Source organism: Tripterygium wilfordii, chromosome 16, assembly GCF_013401445.1.
Source record: "Tripterygium wilfordii isolate XIE 37 chromosome 16, ASM1340144v1, whole genome shotgun sequence".
NCBI lineage: Eukaryota > Viridiplantae > Streptophyta > Magnoliopsida > Celastrales > Celastraceae > Tripterygium > Tripterygium wilfordii.
Genome location: NC_052247.1, coordinates 9,468,605 through 9,488,769, shown reverse-complemented (window position 1 = coordinate 9,488,769; position 20,165 = coordinate 9,468,605). Strand labels below are relative to the sequence as shown.

At 39.9% G+C, this 20,165-nt stretch overlaps 4 protein-coding genes and 1 long non-coding RNA gene across 10 annotated transcripts; 4 read left to right on the top strand and 1 right to left on the bottom strand.

Moving 5' to 3' along the window:
* The first annotated feature begins 1,586 nt into the window (after window positions 1–1,586).
* LOC119981403 (RING-H2 finger protein ATL79-like) lies at window positions 1,587–2,440 on the top strand. Its single transcript, XM_038824495.1, has one exon. The coding sequence runs from the start codon at window positions 1,867–1,869 to the stop codon at window positions 2,140–2,142; it is 276 nt and encodes a 91-aa protein (XP_038680423.1). The 5' UTR covers window positions 1,587–1,866; the 3' UTR covers window positions 2,143–2,440.
* A 2,617-nt stretch (window positions 2,441–5,057) lies between these two features.
* Window positions 5,058–6,519, top strand: LOC119981423. The gene is made up of 4 exons (XR_005464116.1): window positions 5,058–5,215; window positions 5,332–5,402; window positions 5,505–5,547; window positions 6,184–6,519. It is a non-coding gene; the product is annotated as an uncharacterized LOC119981423 (long non-coding RNA).
* Window positions 6,520–7,718: 1,199 nt separating this feature from the next.
* On the top strand, window positions 7,719–13,934 carry LOC119981321. 5 transcript variants are annotated; one of them, XM_038824405.1, is made up of 3 exons: window positions 7,722–7,933; window positions 11,128–11,420; window positions 12,375–12,574. In XM_038824405.1, exons 1-3 carry the CDS (start codon window positions 7,892–7,894, stop codon window positions 12,403–12,405), a joined length of 366 nt encoding a protein of 121 aa, XP_038680333.1. In that variant the 5' UTR covers window positions 7,722–7,891; the 3' UTR covers window positions 12,406–12,574. The 5 variants fall into 5 exon arrangements, with proteins under 5 accessions (XP_038680331.1, XP_038680333.1, XP_038680335.1 ...); XM_038824407.1 differs by lacking the exon at window positions 12,375–12,574 and adding an exon at window positions 12,581–12,825 and having other exon boundaries at window positions 7,723–7,933; XM_038824404.1 differs by lacking the exon at window positions 12,375–12,574 and adding an exon at window positions 12,834–13,934 and having other exon boundaries at window positions 7,729–7,933.
* Window positions 13,935–14,594: 660 nt separating this feature from the next.
* Window positions 14,595–17,636, top strand: LOC119981317 (probable cinnamyl alcohol dehydrogenase 1). 2 transcript variants are annotated; one of them, XM_038824396.1, is made up of 7 exons: window positions 14,595–14,793; window positions 15,377–15,471; window positions 15,948–16,061; window positions 16,142–16,372; window positions 16,649–16,934; window positions 17,031–17,181; window positions 17,285–17,636. In XM_038824396.1, the coding sequence occupies exons 2-7, from the start codon at window positions 15,383–15,385 to the stop codon at window positions 17,479–17,481; spliced, it is 1,068 nt and encodes a 355-aa protein (XP_038680324.1). In that variant the 5' UTR covers window positions 14,595–14,793; window positions 15,377–15,382; the 3' UTR covers window positions 17,482–17,636. The 2 variants fall into 2 exon arrangements, with proteins under 2 accessions (XP_038680324.1, XP_038680323.1); XM_038824395.1 differs by having other exon boundaries at window positions 14,596–14,801.
* A 127-nt stretch (window positions 17,637–17,763) lies between these two features.
* Window positions 17,764–20,045, bottom strand: LOC119980772. The gene is made up of 4 exons (XM_038823567.1): window positions 19,445–20,045; window positions 19,035–19,306; window positions 18,410–18,457; window positions 17,764–17,946 (listed from the first exon to the last, which is right to left on the bottom strand). The coding sequence occupies exons 1-4, from the start codon at window positions 20,043–20,045 to the stop codon at window positions 17,764–17,766; spliced, it is 1,104 nt and encodes a 367-aa protein (XP_038679495.1).
* Window positions 20,046–20,165: the final 120 nt, after the last annotated feature.

Here is a 20,165-nt window from a genome sequence, read left to right as displayed (position 1 = left end):
TGGGACCCATATTTTTTCCAGATCAGCCTGTCAACTAAGCACTGGGATAAAAACATGCAAACTCCACCTCATGGGATATTAACTAAGCACTGGGATATTAACTAGGACACATCTAATTGGGATCCGTAGCTTTTTTGATCATCAAAACATGCAAACTCCACCTCATGTAATGTCTGCTTTTTCTTAAGAATGAAAATTTCCTATATCACTTTGAGATTACCAATTGACATGGATAATATCTCAAATGGTTTGTAACAGTCTTATGTCACCTGCTTCTTCTATGTTTATGGATAGACCATTACAAGGTTGGGTATCACATGGACCCTAACCCATATGGTCCATGTGGGTGCTGGTCGGGGAGTGTTAGAATGAAAATGTCCAACATTGTTGAGAGAGTATCAAGTGATGTGGTTTATAAGTTAAGCCTGATATGTCAACACTTGAGGATCCTTTTAATAAGGATAAAGTCGTGCCGACCTTAGACCCAAAGCGACCAATAGCTCAAGTGATTTGGGTCAAATTTCTATATATCCTTTCTTCCTTCTACTTCTCACTTACTTCTTCAAATTACCTATGAATAGGAATTTCCATCTCATAACAAAAATACTCCCATAAACCTCACGTTTGATTGATTAAGAGCTATTATATTGTTTTATTTTGGATAAGCTTGGATGTGGGCTCATGAACAATTAGAATAAAATTCATACAGACCACGGAATCAATGAGAGGATTGTTTGCACCACCACAAACCCTAAACGCAAAAGCATTATTCCATGAAGAACAAACATATTCCATAAAGCAAAAGAAGAAAAAAGAGGAACAGAACCTACCTCACTGCATGCCTTTCTTTATCTAAGCTTACCCTAACAACTCAGACCTAACATAAGGATTTCTCTTACGTATTAGCCCAACCCACTGAGAAGAATACTGACTACTACATAGTTAAGTTGGACAAGATTGGCGGCCCATCATTCTCACTAAGGTGGTTGGGCTTTTGATGAGTAAAGTAGCCCAGGATTATTAAGCCGAACGAGGCTCCTCGTATTCGTATACTGGCCCAGTCCAGTAAGTAATGTACCAGCTGAAGAAATAAGAATGGTCCCATTCCCATAGAACAGTAACAAGTGATAGTGCTGTTGCCTTGGATTCAAGGCAAAGCAATTCTTAATTCCAGTTAGTTGTTCAGAATTTTCTCATGTTTTTTTTGTCTGGTCTGGTAGCAGAAAGTTCAAGTGGTTCCTAGCGATGCAGTGTGTCAATTCAGTAGGTACAAATATTGGATGTCTCCATTAATTAACGTGGGCCTTGTGGGCCTCAAGAATTAATCATAATAAGACTGCAGGAGTCGAGAAGAAGTGTACTTTTCTCTCCAACATACCTCACCCAATAATACAACCCAAAAAAAAAAAGTTCACTATTTTGGGGCTTCTTCAAAGCTTATCCTTCTGCAAATCCCATCACTATTTTTTTACACAAATTCAAAAAGGGCCGCCAAGTTGTTTGCTTTTTTCTTTTTATCTGTTAAGAGTTGGATTTATCTCAATATAGTTTCTCAATCTTATCATGGATAATAATAATGTAAACAATAGCTCTGTCAAATGGCATATAAAACATGGTAGAGCCACCGTTGCACTCTCTGCCTGTCTCTTCTAATAAGCAGCTAAGTAAGCAAAAGCCAGAACCAAATGCGGCCAGAGCCAGAGCCAGATACAGTGGCAGCTCCATTGCCACCATGTGCTCTTCATCATTCTATTCACAACACTGATATGTGCTCTGGTTCTCAATGCTGGAATCCGCTGCTTCTTGCGTCGTAGCAGGGAGCCTAACAGAAGGGAAGAAGATAGGGGAAAACCAGACCTGGAGGCCATGGGAGCAACCTTGGTGGTGGCTGCAACCTTGGTGTTTTCAGCTGGGATGAAGTTGGCAGGGACAGAGGTAGAGTGTGCTATTTGCTTGTCAGAGTTTGCGGAAGGTGAGGGGATTCAGGTTTTGGGAAGGTGTAAGCATGGTTTCCATATGCAATGTATTCAGAAATGGTTGTCTTCCCAGTCTTCTTGTCCCACTTGTCGTCGGAGTTGTCTCGCCGCCTCCTCTTCATCTTCGGAAGAAACTGATACCTGCTGCCCAGATGCAGATACATAGTGGTGTCAGATAGAGCACCATTACGCATCTTTGAAGGCATGTCTTCACAAATCAATAGTTGTCTTTAGGTATCAAGTTTTTTCCTTCCTCACCTACGACTACAAGCTATCCCCAGATTCTTTTTTTTTTCCTCTTGATTTGTATACAAATCCTTTGAAGCATTTGAGGCTTGATGAAGATGTGCGCAATATATTAGTTAGATAGAAAGAGACATTCAAGCAACAGTATTGGCAATACCCTCCTTTCCACCATGTCAGGCAACTACGAGTAATCGAAAAAACAAAACAGGCCAAACATATATATGGTAAACTAGATAGTCAAAGAACTTAAAAGCAAATTTGCTAGCTGAAAACTATATAGAATTCCAGTAGTCTGTATCATTTAATTGCAGAAAAGCTCAGGTGGAAATAAATCTTCAGAGTCACAAGCAGCCAATACAAGATATGCCAAAATGGTAACTAAAAACAACATGTATTCAAGGCACTCAGCTGCTGGGGAAGCAAAGCAAACTTGGTGTCATGATGACAACAAGAGGACAGCAAGTAAGGCTTGTGAGGCCAGACAACTTACAAGGCTGATATCCACAGTTGCATTCAGGGAAAACCAACCACATGATTCCAATCTAATTTGTTAAAAATGCAATTGCTAAATGCCAAAGTAAGTTCAGCAGAAACAGAAAATGAGAAGTTATCTCATGCAGCCAACAACAGAACTACTTAGCACATAGAAAAAGAAGAAATAGATCAAAAAGTTTGAGAGTCCCAACGTATCACAGACATCAGTTTGCATGCAACGGTACTAATGATCCATAAAAATAAATCAAATAATGCAAAATATTGTGCTTAAATTAGTAGTTCATAAACAGGAGTTGGCAGAATCTGAATCATGAAAGCGGCAAACATAAACCACAGATTGTTAGAAAACAAGATCAGGTTTTCTATTACCATGACGCCAGAGAGATACAACACCAAGTTATATAGTTCATGTATGCATTAAAGTTAGATGAGCTTTGAATCAGACTTGGGATAGAGTTCTCCCCAGCTTTATTTGGATGTTGACAATCCTCTTTTCTTGGGCAAAAGAATAAAATGTACAACTGGCTCAAGCTATTATGAAATGTGTTTGATTTGTGGACAATAAATGTCCCGTAAGTAATCCCATTTACCTGAAATGCAGCTCTGTTTGTTGCCATTGCCTTCAGAAAGTAGATGTCTCTCGAAGGACACTGTTCATCATTCCAACGCAGTCTACCTCTGTTGAATGAATCAATGCAACTATAGTTCTCCAATATCAAAATGAACCAATGAAACCAATAGTGTTAATACAGTTCGTCTAAACTTGAACTCGAGGCCTGGCAAAAACAGGGAATGCTCAAAAGAAAACATTTTTAAAATGCATTATAAAGAATAACTAGGGTAAGGAAAACTTACAGGTGGGGCAAAGGAAGCATCAATTATGTATCTTACCCCATTTTCAGTTGACTGCAAAAGCCCCAGAAGCTTTAACATTACAAAAGCTGCACGCGATAGACAGGAAGGAACTTCTCGCATTATATGGGTTTTCACTCCCCGGGATCTGTAGCACTTAACATTGAAAGGAACAAAAAAAAGATTATTAGGTAAAGTGGATAGTGGAAGAATAAATTATGACAAAAATCTTCAAAGGATTTAAGCATGTAAGATATTATTATGGAAGCAAGAATTTAACCAATGTTATACGTTTGCCTAAAATATATTTATACAAACAAGAAAAGGTAAAGAATAGCCAAGTACATTCAAATACTACACAAGATCGTTGTGTTCAATAAACAATCTTCAATCTGAAGTTCTGGATGCTATAATCATAAACCAACCATGAGAAAGCAGCAAGTTCAGAAAGACATACGTGACAAAGACCTGAAATTCGTACATTGGGGATGCATCTCTAAATCATGAAATTCGTATGCCGAGGATGCATCACATTGGTCACATTGGTGGTTAATTAGTTTATCATATAATAACTGGAAGCATTCATGCATGAGAAAAAAAAACATACAAGCGAAAGAAAGTGAGCAGAATACCAAGAACAAAACAAAATCCTTCTTTTGAAAGAGCCTGAGCGGTTGCAGCACCCAAACCAGAGGTAGCCTGCAAATAAAAAGCAAGCACGAGAATAATATATATTTTTAATTATAATTCATATCACCAGTGTCGATGTAAACGGGCCTAATAGCCCCTCTCATCTGAGGAAGGCAACGAGAATAAGCATCGATCTTCTGTCCAAAGAGACATGGCACAAACAACTGGAGGTATGAGGTTAAGAGAGACATTGTCCACAACACTGCCATTATCAAGAATTCCATTGAGCAGATGAAGTTCACAGCCTCCAACAACCCCTCCATTGCCATCCTTATGTTTGTCAACCTATAACGACGACAAGTTTGGATTACCCAAACACAAAGACTAACTCATTTGTAGCAAGAAATCATCTGTAAGAGATATGAGAAACTCAGTGGGTGTTGAGGGGCATAAAGATATAAGATAACAATAATAAGAATTGGGCAAACAAGGTAAGTAAAAGCATTGTGGCCACGTTCATACCAAATGCAATACAGAGTTTTTTATTCTGATTCTGAAGGTAAAGATTATTCAACACTATGTCATCTAAGAAAACGTCTCTCACTTCAAGAGGAACGCATATCCTTGTAAAACATTACCAGAAGGCAACTTGAGCAACAAATCAAATATGTCAATTGTGAAAACTCAAATTAAAAAAAATAAAAAATAAAAAAAAATGGTGAAGTGTCCGGACACCTCAAGCAAATTTTGAGCAGTTTTACACTCTGTCTCGATTTGTTCATAAAGTGTCCAGACACTTTATGAGCCGTCCGAACACTCGACGATAAATTTCGTTTTAAAACACATTGAGACAGATCTGGGTTATTATTTCTCACACATTTGACAGAGAGAACGCCAAGAGAGAGAGAGAACTAGAGAGAGAAGAAGGATTTTGGTGTGAATCAAGGAGAAAGGAGCTTGAATTGAAGCTTTTGGACTTTCTAAAGCTTGGATTGCAAGATCTTCACAAGATTGAGGTAAGATTTCCATGGATTTAAAGCTAGGATTTATGGGTTTTGTGGGATTTCGTGAAATTGGAGGTTTTGGGGTAAAAGCTTGTTGAGTAATCAAAGTTTATGTATATTGATGCTAGATTTGAGCTTGGATTGAAGTGTGGAGATAGGAGGAGTGGTGGTTGTGCTAAGGTTTGAAGAATTTGTCAAGGTGAGTAGTTTACCTTGAAATTTTGAGATGAATGTGAGTAGTTGGTTTGGAAAATAATAATTTTGGGGTGTAAATTGAGTTGTAAATGTGTGTATGGTTTAGGTTGATTGGGCATGGAAGAGTTGTGGTGTTTGGCTAAAACGAGGTAGGGATTTTCTTAACCCTAAATTTCGAACACTTTGGCTACCCGAATTATGATTAATTTCATTTGTTTCCGCCTTATTGTCCAAGGGGAAACAAACCTTTGCATGTATACTATTGTGCGTGAAATACCCTTGTTGTTAAATGATTATATGTGAGGCATTACCCTTGGACTCTCGATCACCTATCGAGTAGTCAATGCTCTTTATCATATGTTTGAATGAAATCGGGCGCAAATGAATTTAGTTGCATAATATTAATGTGTGATGTTGCATTTGTGCATGGTGGAAGTGGTGGTTTGGATTTTGGTACGTACGTCAACGTATACTAGTGGTTCCGGTTATTTGGCTCTAGTGACACGGTTGATGGTACTTGTGTGAACATGCACTAGTGGTTCCGGTTAATTGGCTCTAGTGGCATGGTATGGAGTATTTGTGAGAGCATGTGCTAGTGGTTTCGACTAATTGGCTCTAGCGACATGGCTCGGTTAGATGTACGGAATTGCATTTGTTTGACAACGTGGCATATTGTTGCATTGCGTTATTGCTTTATAATATTCCGGACTGTTTTCTTACTTAATACTCCTATTTGATATCCCTACTGAGCCTCCTGCTCACCGTTTTATTTTTCCCCTCCTCAGGTGATATAGGTACTAGCACTAGTGCTCCGACTACGGATCAGCAGGGAGGAGCGTGACGCGGATGGCCTGGACTTGTAGTGGTTTGTTGTTTTATTTTTGTGTGGTGTTTGATTAGTCTTTGGCTAAATTGTATATTGGGATATATACGTAATGTGTGGGATGAATGATGATTTTGGATGGTTAGACTTGATGCCTTGGTATGTATGTGTGTATGATGATTTATGTTTGGGATGATATGGCCGGAGGCCCTGGATATTTAGTTTGGTGGTATGGGCATTTGTTGGTTTTAAATTGCTATGTTTTATGCAGGAGGCATTCTCTGATATACGGGGAGGTGCTGCCGAATTCTTGTTTAACATTGTGTTGGTTTAATGGTGAATAAATGTTATTTGAGTCTTTGTTTTAAGTGACGGCACGTGGGTGCACACACGTGTTGCTAATAAGTCACGTTCCTGGGGCGGGGCGTGACATCAATAATGCACCGTAATGCTCTATGACAAGAATGCAAGTTTAGTTATTGAAGTAGTGCTCTGCTAACATTTCTTAAATGTCAGGGAAAACAAAATAAAAATCTATCAACCAAATTGGTGCAGAACTTCCTTCCTTTACAATTTTGAAGTTCGTTTAAAAAGGAACAGGAGACAATATAGTTAATTTCTTTTACTGCAAAAAACTATGTAATCAACACTCCTATGCCAACAAAATGATGCAGTATAAATACGTAGATGACAAATTACTGAAAAAAAAAAACTTTAATTGCTGTTTAAGTCCAATTTTGGGCAAATTCAACGCAAAATCTAAGCCATTGGAAAGAGCAGGAAATTCAAAAAATCAGTAAATAATGAAACAGAAATCAATAATAACATTTACAGAGATGAAAGCGAATAGGTATAGAAAAAGGAGCAGAGAAAAGTAAGGACCAGTACTCAAAATAGAATCGCTAATGGCTGTGGTGAGTCGTGGGTGCCGTGTCGTAAGGTTCACGAGTACTCGCACCGTGACTACTTCAAGCCAAGACAAGGCCATTCATTTATTTTTATTTTTCGAAAGTTATTGGAAACTACATTTGGTCACGTGAGCGTACGTGCTTCTTTTAGATGGGTCGGAGTTTCTGGGGTTCAAGGCTCCAGCTTTGCGAAAACCCTTGAAAGGTTTGAGTCTTTAAGAGTGTGTTTGGATTGAGAGATTTGGAGGGAAGGGAAAGGAAGAGAAATAGAGTTTCCTTCCAATTCCCTTGTTTGGATAGTTTATTAAAAATTAAGGGGAGAGATTTGAGGGGATTTGGGAGGAAGATTTCATTAAATTTTTGTTAAAATTCTTTCTCTCCAAAATGGAGTTATTTGGAGGGAATGAATTACTAATTGAGTCTTTTGTAAGTTAAATATCTATTTTACCCTTATACGAAATATTTTAATATAAAAATAAAGACAAATTAATAAATTAAAAAAATTTCATTTCCTTCTTTTCTTTATCTATCCAAACATGGGAGAGAGAAAAATAGTCCCCCTTCCCCTCCCTTTCCTTCTCTCCCCCTCCCCTCCCTTCTCTTCCCTTTCCCCCAAATCCCTCAATCCAAACACACTTTAGGAGACCGAGACAGTCGGGGTCTCTGCCTTTCTGGGGTTCAAGGCTCCAGCTTTGCGGAGACCCTTGAAAGGTTTGAGTCTTTGAGAGAGACTGAGACACTGTAGAAGCATAGAGACCCACGATGTGGATTGGTGGTCTTCGCGGCGGTGGTGGTAATGGATCTACCGGTCACGAGTCTGTTTAAGTGGCTTTGACTTAAGCGACGTCGTCTTTTGTTAGTATCTCTTTGTTGCTTCCTGGAACTGCAGCCATCAGATGAGAAGAAGCAATGAAGGGCTGCGATTACTTTATGTTGTATATGTATTGTTGTTGCTTTGTAGGTTAAGTTGTTGTTGAAGTTATTCCTGTGTTAGGGTTGTTTTGGAGAGCCGCCTCTCTCTAAAGGGCGTTACCTGTGGTCACTTGCTTGGAGGGACCCTGGATCTGTTCTTGTTATGTACTTGGAGTTCATTCAGTCATATATAGATATCCTCAGTTCTGGTTGGAGTTAACTGTGTTGGTCTTATTTATCTCCTGGTTACTTGCTCATTTATAGTTGTGTGACAAATTGGTATCAGAGGAACCTTCTTGCTCATGGTTAAGACGAGAGCGATGACGGACGATGACTCTCCTTCCACTATCCTGGCGGCTATTACAGCTCTCACAGCCCGTTTTGAAGCCCGTTTCGAGGTTCAGAACGCAGCGATTCAATCCCTCCACGAGCGCCTTGCTCCAGCTCAGGCACCTCCGGCACCAGCCCCACCACCACCACCAGACCCAGCCTTAGTAGTTCCTGCTCTTGAGCGTGGGAGGAATGAGAATGCTGGACATGTGGCTTGGCAGAACCGCAACCCACGGTTGGATTTTCCGAAGTTCTCCGGTAATGACCCAACAGAGTGGCTCCAACGAGCTAGTCAATACTTCCTTTATTATCAGACCCCGATGGAACAGAGAGCCCTGATCGCTCTTTATCATATGGAGGGCCGTGCGGCGATTTGGGGCCGGGAATTCCAAGTTTCTGGCCAACTACCGTCTTGGACTGATTTCGTTAGTGCGTTGCGTACTCGCTTTGGCCCCGGATTATTTGAGGACCCCCTGGAGGAGTTAATGCGACTCCGTCAGACTGGCTCGGTGGATGAGTATTGCCTTAAGTTTGAAGAATTGGTTGTCAAGGTCCAAGGGTTGACAGCAGCCCATAAGTTGAGTTGTTTCTTGGGGGGTTTGAAGGAGGAAATTCGGTTACCAGTTAAAATGTTGATGCCCCAATCAATTTTGGCAGCCCAAGCTTTAGCCAGGATGCAAGAAGAAACTCTTCAGATCACGCAGCGACAGTTTCGTCACCCACAGTTGGGAGCAATGCTGCATCACCATCACTATCAATCCGAACTCAGTGTGGGGTCCCTTACACCGGCTTTGCCCGCGCCTCCTGCAGTATTATCACTCCCCTACCCAGGTTATGGAATGCATCCGACACCTCCTACAACCACCCGTTCCCCCGTCACCTCCGAGTTACCCAAACCAAGTTTTTTGTCAAAAGGGCCTCCAGTCCAGAGAATTACAGACCAGCAAATACGCGAGAAGAAACGGAGGGGGTTATGTTATAGCTGTGATGCTAAATGGTCTCCGGGTCACCAGTGTCCAAACCCCAAACTCTTTTACATCGAGACTCAGGCGGATAACTTTTCTCTGGCTGAAATGGGTGGGAAGGCAGAAACGGTGGCCATTGCCGAAGGAAATGAGGTCTCTATTAGTGCTATGCCGGGGTCCTCCACCCAAGATCCTGAAATTTCTTTGCATGCACTGTCGGGGTCTTCCTCACCGCGTACCATGAGAGTGGTTGGACGGATTGGGCAGCCCATGCGTGGGTAGGAACGGGCCCCTTGCCTGCGTGAAGGCCTTGGCCACAGCCGGCCCATTAGGTGGGTGTCGGTTGGGCTTTGGTTGTAAGGAGATCCTTATCATTTGGTATCGGAGCCACCCAGCTGGGCGGCTGTGGGTTATGCATTGTGCTCCTCTGTCCCGGTATGGGCCGGGCGGGGCTGCGTTCACGGAAGGGGCGACCTGTCTTAGGGACAGCGTGGGCCAACGTGGGCGTTGGCCTTGTAAGAGCGGGGGTATGTTACGTGCATAAATCCCACATCGTCCAGATGTGGGAGTGAAGTGCAGAATATAAGGGGGAGGTATGGGCCTCCCCTTGCAACCAAGGTTTTCACAAGGGATTGGGCAGCCCATGAGTGGGTAGGAACGGGCCCCTTGCCTGCGTGAAGGCCTTGGCCACAGCCGGCCCATTAGGTGGGTGTCGGTTGGGCTTTGGTTGTAAGGAGATCCTTATCATTGTGGACAAGGTGTTTTTTGAGGGGGATGAATTGTCTTGGTTGGTGGGCTGAGTTTGACTTAGGCCTCACCTGGTAGACTTAGGCCTAATCTAGTGAGATGAATTGGTGTTTGGGTTATATCTAATTAGGCCCATCATGAGGAAGTATTAAATCAGGGTAGAAACTACGCCAATGGAAAAAGAGGAATTTAGACTGTGTTGCTTCGTTACATCTTGGAGACCGCCGATCTCGAATCTGGCAACCATCGTTGAGTGTTGTTTGCTTGAGTTATACTTGGGTGTGTAACAAATTGGTATCAGAGGCTACACTTAACCGGCCCTTTGGGCCAGGCCCAGGGACCCTGGAAAGGCCATGGAGAAGGCTACCTGTCGGGTTGGTGCCCTGTTGAGGGGCCAACAGCGGCAGAGTGAAGCTGCCATGGTGCTCGACCAACGTGGGCGTTGGTCTTGAAGGGGTGGGCTCTGTCATACATCCCACATCGGTTAGGTGGGAGAAGAGGTGCTAGTTTATAAGCGCGGTCTCTTCTCAACCTACCAGCCAAGGTTTTCGGGCCAGCCTAGAGATGGGCTCGGTCCTGGGCCTTGGTTACAGCCGGCCCGTAAGGGTGTCGGTTGGGCTTTGGTTGGCAAGAGGGTTGGGCCGTGACAATTGTCATGGCCCAAGGTAGAACTCACCCTAGAAAACCGGCTTGCTAAGGGAGGGTGCCTTGATCCATTTAAACCAGCACTCCACACCTCATTTGTTCGATGTGGGATGTGTAACAAACCACCACGCTTCCGCGACCGCGACCACGCGGTCAGGTTGTGCGCTAGCTTTACTAGCCCCGGGCGAACACTGCCATCCCGGCGTCCCCCACACACACGCCCCACGGCCCGAAGACCATGGTGGCCACAAAGCCCACAGGCCCAAACTTGGGCTTCGATACCAATTGTCATGGCCCAAGGTAGAACTCACCCTAGAAAACCGGCTTGCTAAGGGAGGGTGCCTTGATCCATTTAAACCAGCACTCCACACCTCATTTGTTCGATGTGGGATGTGTAACACCGGTATAGCGAAAGAAAGTATTGGTACGATATTTCTCTCGGGACGAGCCGTGAACGTGAGGAAGAGACCCACGATGTGGATTGGTGGTCTTCGCGGCGGTGGTGGTAATGGATCTACCGGTATAGCGAAAGAAAGTATTGGTACGATATTTCTCTCGGGACGAGCCGTGAACGTGAGGAAGATAAATCCGAAGGTACCTATACAAGAAGCTAACTCTATTGCCCAATCATCTACGGAGTCATCAAGCAGCACGGCCCTCTCACCGTCTCTGACACCTGGATTCAAGCCAAGGTTTTCTCAATCTCTCTCTACACAGACAAAAACCCATATCATTATCATTACAACTTTCATGTTTCCATGTTTCTTGTTGATTTATTTTCGGATAATGTAGACAAGTATTGCAATTAGAACTGGATATAGTGTATCAAAATGATTATTACTGGATGAGGCTTAATAAGAGCTTTTGTTAGTGATAGAAATCAATTGATCTAATCTTGTTTTGGTTATTTGTGAAGTCGAATTGGGGGTAGTTGAGCTATGTTGCTAACTGCGATTCACTAACCGCAAAAGAACTAATCAGTCTAATCTACAATGAAAGTTGTGTTCTTTTACAGAATCTGCGCTGAATGTATTTGTTGGATTTTCAATTTTGCGTTTCTTTGATAGCAAGTGTCTATGATTCTTGCTATTTACTTAGGTTTTGATTCTCATAGTTCTTTTTGATACTAAGTCGGATGAAAATTGCTTCTGGCACTTATGGTAGGGACTAGCAAAGGGCAGCTAACTTGAATTCCTTGGCCTGTCTTAATCATAACCTCTACTATGCATACTCCTTGTCGCTAAAACGCCCAAGTTTGCTGTAAACTTTTGGCACAGGGTTGTCGTAATTTGTAAACTATGTCAAATGCATTGGATTCCTATTTGTAGTGATTGAATTCCATCTATTATTTCACATTAGAATCAGAATGTTCAATTGAACTATGAGCCATGTCTATCAGTGCTCCTAAGATCTGTGGTGTTAATAGTTTTGTGGTTTCCTTGTTATATAAATTGGCAGTGCTCCTAAGATCTGGCTACCCTTGTTTTAGAATAAGTTCCAGTGCTTGATGATTTGGATAACATTTTGTTGATCTCAATGATAAAGTGATTCAGCATGAGGAAAAATACATGTGCTATGTTTCTATACAATTTTCTTTCATTGAAATCCTGATAGACGTGATTGGGTTTTCATCATTTTGGTGACAGAATGCGAGCCATTTGGACAACAATTCTATGAATGAGTAATGACATCCTAGTTTTTTTAATGGACAGACCTTCTATACCCTCAACATTACATTTTGTCTTAATGACTTGAATTGATGTTGACTTTTGGATTTTCTCTTTTGATGTATAAATATTGTTGGGAAATATATGCCTTAAAATTTGGCCTCAGATTCTGCATGTTGATGCAGGTGCACCTCGAGCATGTAGAATATAGAATAATCACTTGTAAGTCATAGAAGCGATTGGTATCTTGTCCCACTTATAATCACGGGTTGTTCACTTGTTTGTCAGCATCCTCTGTGATTTAATCATCCCTCGTGAAGAGGATTGAGGGAGGAATTGAATATGAAGATTACAAGAGAAGAATGAAATACTAAAGTCACTTTCTTTATTCAGACATATGTTTTCATGTTGCTTATTAGATTTTCCTTGACATAACAGGATTCTAGCATTAGTGGACTGCAAAGCAAAACACGTATGATGATAATGCTCAAATGGAATATAAATTGCAGAATGATGAAGAAGAAGCTATTTTTCAGATGTTATGGAATGAAGGTGGTAACAACCTCATTTTTGTGATCCCTACATTGGGGATGAGAAGAATCGGTAAAACAACTTTAGCACAGCTAGTCTACAAGATTCGAAAGTAAAGGACTATTTCGACATCAAAGTATGGGTATGTGTTCTAAAATTTTTGATGTTATCATCTTAATGAGAACAATTATGTGTTAGATAGATCCAGAGATTCGAACATTGGGATGATCAGCAAATATCCCCATGTTTGAATCTCTAGATCTACATAACACATAATTGTTCTCGTTAAGATGATAACATCACAAATTTCCAGAAAATACATGTCCATACTTTGATATCGAAATAGCCCTTTACTTTTGAATCATTGTAGACTAGCTGTGCTAAGGTAGTCTTACCGATTCCTCCCATCCCCAATATAGGGATCACAGTAATGGAGTTGTTACCACCTTCATTCCTCAGCAACATCTGAAAACTAGCTTCTTTTTCATCATTCATGCTCAGATGGCATTACTTGAAGACCCTCAAACTGAGCAATCAAACAGTCAAGGAGTAAATAAACTGCGGATTAGGAAGCCCTCCATTAAGAGGAGGGAAAAAGCTGAGTAAGAAGTCTTCAGGCAAGGGGAAAAAGTGAACTTGAGAAGATACGTGCAGTCTCCGCCGGTCCTCAAGTTCAGTGAATGTTTTTGCTCCATTTTGTTGCTATTTGGGCTTCATTCTGACTTCCGAGATGTCTGAACACCATTGTTAGGCTCTTGGTTATATAGGCCTCTTCCTATTTTGTTTTAGAAGGTTGTAGCATGTTTTTGTGTATTAGTGACTTTCCATAGTCTATTAACAAGAGTCGGGTGGAGCTGTGCAAAAGCATTAATAATCTTTGTATTGCCTTTAGTTGTCTTGGATGTTCATGTACACATTTTAGAACATGTAATGAATTTGAAACAATTGCTCTGAAATTCTCCAAATCTCCTCAAGAAATGTACTCATTTTCATTTAGGGTGCATTTGAGTTTCTGCTTCTTTTGTATGAGGCGTTTGATTGACAAGTTTGCAGAATCAAAAGGACCCTTAGCCACTGATTCTATCATTAATTTTTAGACTCTCTTGGTTTGTCTTCTCATAGGTACATTTCTTCAAGATCCTGGGCAATACAACAAAATGAGCAACTGTTGGTTTAGTAACTCAGATCTATTGCTGTCATTGGTTGAAGCCTATATCCTCAAATTGCTATAATGTTGATCAGGAAATGTGAAAAGTGAACCATTTGAGGTCTTGACATATGCTGATGCGTAATCAATAGAAGGTGAACCATTTGAGGTTTTGACATATGCTAATGCGTAATCAATAGAAGACGAAGACATGCAATTTTTTTATAGATCTGTTTTTTTGATAAACAAAACAAGTGGGAATGCGGGATAATGTAAATATTTATCTGGCTTTTTGGAGGAAAATGAGAGATTTGACATTGTTTGGAGCCCAGAAAGTCTCAGTCTCTTAATAATTGGCTTGGTTGGAGTGTGCGAAATTGTCAGCAAATACATCATGGAGCGGCTCAAAAGTCTCTGGAATACTATAGGCAAAACTCGCGACCGAGGATTATAATATGCTGGATAATTGATTTTCTGACGACTTTTTGGTGCGATTGTGTAGTCGATCCAGAACAATAATATAAAACACCGCTATTGAAAAAAGTCCGAGCAGGGACTTTTTCTCTTCGTCTTCATCCTTCCGTGGATCAGTACTACTCATCCTTTCGTGGGTCAGTCCAGTACTATAAATAATCTATCAGGCTTAAAACAAAAGGCTATCGGTAGAATCAAGAACTCCATCTGGGTATCTGCTGAAGTTCATCTCTGCCTTGCTGAAAGGTAAAAAGGTGATGGTTTTCTTGCTCTTTCGTTTAAAATCCGAATATTTTGTGCTGCTATTTCCTTGTGTTTCTATGATTCCGTATCCGGTCACTGCATTAACCTCGTTCAGTCTGTGACCGACGTTTGGCTCTCTTGTTGGTTTCTTTTCCTTCTGCCTAGCGAACAAATCACAGAAATTTTAATTGGGTGATGCTTGTGTGATCTATTGATCCTTTGTATATTGCCATCAACACCATCAAAAGTATGATCCTGGCTATTAATCTCGTTCTGGCTATGAATTATGTAATTTATATGCTAAGTTGATTGTAGTGGATTCACCCTAAATTGTTTGGAATTAAGGCTTTGATAATAATGCTTTGTTAACTGTGCTTTTGAGATTGAGCTTGTGCCTGGGCTATATTTTGCAGTAGTATAGTGTCTCTTGAGGTTGTTACTTCTCCTATCATCTTATTCTGCTTAATGTGAAGAAAGAAAAAGGTTAAATAGCTCATGTGAGGGAGAAGGATGCTTGATTCTTCAAATTTCTTTCAACTCCATGGGGTTTTACACCCTGATACTCATGTTATTTTTGAATGACCAGTTAATAATGAGCTCTGAGAGTGCAAATGAGGACTGCCTAGCATGGGCCGCAAGAGATACATCTGGAGTTCTTTCACCTTACAAGTTCAGCCGCAGGTATAGTTAATAATTTTATCTTCGAGAAAAAAAAATAAATGGAATTTATCTTCAAGAGGGAAAAGAAATCAGAGAATTTTGGTTTTCTTTATGTTGGACCTTTCTATGTGATCTGTTATACACATCAGTTAGTTTTATGTTAGTTTTCTATGAAAAGTGCTACACTGTCTCTCCTTTTTAGCACTATTTTAACTTCTAGTGTTGAAAATGAAATTACTTTGCAAGATTAGTGAACCTTTCTGAAAACGATGTGTTTATTTAAGGGAAAATAAGATTTCTGCGTTGTCGATGAGTTCATCTTGAGAGCCTCAATATTAGATTTCAAGAATGGATCCTTTTTAGTTGTTGAAATTAAGGCTGGGCTCATCAACTTTCAGAAATCATGAGATAGTTAAGGAAAATAGTATTCCATGTGTTATGATTGGTTATATAGTGATATAATGTATTATAAAGCTAATTTGGGGAAATTGGATCAGGGCTCTTGGAAGTGATGATGTCTCACTAAAAATTACCCACTGCGGAGTTTGTTATGCTGATGTTGTTTGGACTAGGAATAAGCTTGGAAACTCCAAGTATCCGGTGGTTCCAGGGTAAGTGGTCTCTGATTTTATATCTTGATATACTTTTGCATCATCTTGAGCTTATCCATCAATGATTTTATCTATTACAGACATGAGATCGTGGGAATTGTGAAAGAGGTTGGTTCCAATGTTAAGGGCTTCAAGGTTGGTGATCGTATCGGAGTAGGCACTTATGTCAACTCATGCAGAAGCTGCGAGTACTGTAATGATTTGCAAGAAGTTTGCTGTGTAAAATTTCCAACTCTCACCTTTAATGCCATTGATGTGGATGGTACTGTTACTAAAGGAGGATACTCCAGTTACATTGTAGTTCATGAGAGGTATGTATTCTGTTGTTATGCTTATCATTTTTTTTTATCCAACAGCTTTAGAATTTTTTGGATTTTCAAATCAAGTACATTTCTTTTTTGAATAAAGTACATTGCTTTGATGAATCTTTATTGGGTCATTGGTAGTGACAGCATAAATATTTGATGCCATAATTTTCCATGTTAATGGTTTATGATGTGACGCTAACGACTAGTTAACTTGAAAATCGAAAGATTTAACCAACTTTTGCTGCAACTGAAAATACAAATTGGGTGCCGAGTTTACAGGTACTGCTTCAGGATTGCCAATGGCTATCCATCGGAGTTAGCAGCACCTTTACTTTGTGCAGGAATCACTGTTTACTCTCCCATGATTCGCCATAAGATGAATCAACCTGGTAAGTCTTTAGGAGTGATTGGGCTCGGTGGTCTTGGTCACATGGCTGTGAAGTTTGGGAAGGCTTTTGGACTGAAAGTAACGGTTCTCAGCACGAGCGTAACCAAGAAAGAAGAAGCTCTGACTCTGCTTGGTGCAGACAAATTTGTGGTTACATCTGACCAACAACAGCTGATGGTAACAATGCATAGGGCTTCGAAATAATTAGTTTACTACAATCACATAGCAAAAGATAATTTGATTTTCAATTGGCATGTATGATCTTGGGTGCAGGCCGAAGCTCAATCATTAGACTTTATCATTGACACGGCATCTGGTGATCACCCATTTGATCCATATATGATGCTGTTGAAAACTTTTGGTGTTTATGTTCTCGTTGGGTTCCCAAGTGAAGTCAAATTCAACCCTGGAAGCCTTGTTATGGGTACATCAGAAATATCTACACTTTCAGCTCACTCTGAAAAAATAATGAGAATTTGGTTGTTCTGTGGACCCTGCATAATTCATCTTACTTAACCTTCTGGCAGGTATGAAAACTGTATCTGGTAGCTCAACAGGTGGTACAAAAGACACACAAGAAATGTTGGACTTCTGCGCTGCTCATAAAATTTATCCGAAGGTAGAGGTAATTTCGATTCAGTACATAAATGAAGCTCTTGAGCGGTTGATAAAGAAGGATGTGAAGTATCGATTCGTGATTGATATTGAGAACTCCTTGAAATGACTTCATGAGCGGTACTTTGAGTTTTTGAGCTGATTTTCTGTCATGTTACTGGTTTGGCTGTTCCAAAGTGACCTTAAATAAATGTATGCATGATTTTCATTCCAATGTAAACAAAATGTTGTTCAATAATATGTTGAGTGGGTTTGCTTTCTTAATCTTTGAGTTGATTCATGTCATTTATATTGTTTCCCTTCAATATTCTTCATATTTGAAGCAGAATCAACTGAGCAAATAATTTCAATGCCTGTTTCTGCCAATGATTTAATGAAAAAGTGCTAAAGATCATGAGCATGGTAATGAAGGTTTTTCCATTCGCTGGTGGTTGTAGCATGGTAGGGAAGGTTTTGTCCAATTCTCTGGTTGTCGATTGACAATGGCATCTTTCTTTTTGCCCCACAACACACAGTAAATTCCCACAATAATAACAAATGCTCCTATCAAGCTGGAAATCGCGACATTGTTTACCTGCCCAAATGAAAAGTGAATCATTTGACATATGCTATTGCATAATCAATAGACGACGAAGAAATGTAATTTTTTTATGGATTTTTTCTTTTGACCAACAGAACAAGTGGGATAATGTAGACATCATCCGGTAACTTTTGAGCAAAATTAGAGATTTGACATTATTGGCTGGAGCGTGAGAAATTGTCAGCAAATACATCAAGCGACTCAAAAGTTCCTGGATTACTATAGGCAAATCGGTGAGGATTATTGTCGTCTTCTTCTAAAAAATTTGAGTCTATTATCACTCTATCATTTAACTCTCGACCTAACGTAACCCTCCTCCTTTATTCAATTTAAGAGCAGCTCTAGCGGCTACACTAAAGCCATACTGTATCCCATTTTGGTGGAGCATTCATCAAAAAGTTCAAAAAAAAACCCACAACAGTTCCTCTATTTAACAAGACGCAGCCCTCTATAATACCGTGATGCTACAGTGGTCCGCTAGAGGTGGCGGAGCATTGTAGATCCTCTAAACAATTTTTTAAGATAAAATAATAAGAGTTATGAACCATCCAATTATATTCTACCCAATTATTTTTTATAGTTATCCAAAATTTTCTTTGTTTGTCAAGCTTGGTGGATAAATAAACTTGTTTTTAGTCTAATAAACAACGTTTTTTTTTATATTTATATTTCCTATTTAACCGATTAAACCTTAAAACAAATAACAAATTTTTATTAAATTAAAATTACTTAAAAGTTACACTTTTCTAATAAAATAATTAAAATATAATGTAAAGAGTACAAACTACGATTCACTATAAATATTCCATAAATGCTCAATAAGATCACTTTGGAGCTGAGAATGAACTTGTCTATCTCTGATTTGAAAATGTTGATCTATGAAATTCTGAAGTTTATATGCATGGTCTTCTGACACTTCTATTGGTGGAGGACTTTCATCGATTTGATCATATATGAAGGATATATTTGGTTGAAGGTGTAGATGTCGCTCGTCTTCAACGATCATGTTGTGCAATATGACACATGCAAGCATAATCTCTTTTAAGTGTTTCTGTCTCAAAGTAACGAGAAGGGCCACATACAACTGCGAATCGAGATTGTAGTACTCCAAATGCACGTTCCACATCTTTTCTGACACTTTCTTGACACCTTGCAAAATGTTTGGCCTTCATAGTTTGTGGTAGCTGGATCGATTTCACGAACGTAGCCCAGGAAGGATATATACCATCAGCTAGGTAGTGTCCCATTGTATAGTTATGACCATTGATTGAATAATTAACTATAGGGGCACTCCCTTGAGTTAGTTCAGAAAAAACATGGGATCGTTCTAACACATTGATGTCGTTATGGGACCCTGGTAGTCCAAAAAATACGTGCCATATCCATAGATCATATGATGCAACGGCTTCTAAAATAATTGTTGGTTCATGACAATGTCCAGTGTACATACATTTCCAAGTAATCGGACAATTCTTTCACTTCCAATTCATACAATCTATACTTCCTAGCATCCCAGGAAATCCACGAGTTTTGTTTAATGCTAGTAGTAGTTCAATATCGTTGTTCTTGGGAGACCTCAAATACTCAGGACCAAAGATAGAAATAACTGCTTTTGTAAAATATTTCACACTCTCAATAGCAGTACTTTCTGAAATTATTACATATTCGTCCATGAAATTTGCAGCAACTCCGGAAGCAAGAATCCTCAATGCTGCAGTTATCTTTTGAAGAGAAGATAGCCCCAGTCTACCGGCTGCATCTCTTCGTTGTCGAAAATATGGTTCATGCATTTCTATTGCGGATTGAATGCGAAGAAATAGAGCTCGATTCATGCGAAACCTCCTTCTAAACATAGCATCATTATAGACTAGTGATTCTGCAAAATAATCGTTGAAAATGAGTTCATGATCTTGCAGTCGATTACGATTAATGACCGAATGTTGTCGATGAGAACCGATACGTGATGTTGATCCTCGCTCGAATCGTTTTCTTTCATACTCCAAAAATAAAAGATCTTCAAACTCATCCTCAAAGGACAAGTTTGAGGATGAATCATCGTAAAATTTTTGTATACGCTTGAAAAGAGAATTCATTGTAAAAATATAATATAATGAAGAAAGTTGGGAGAGTTGTAAATGAAGTTATGAGACACTAGTTCTTTTATAGTAAAAGTATGTGACGGTTGAAAAGTAATGTTTAAAATATTGACCATT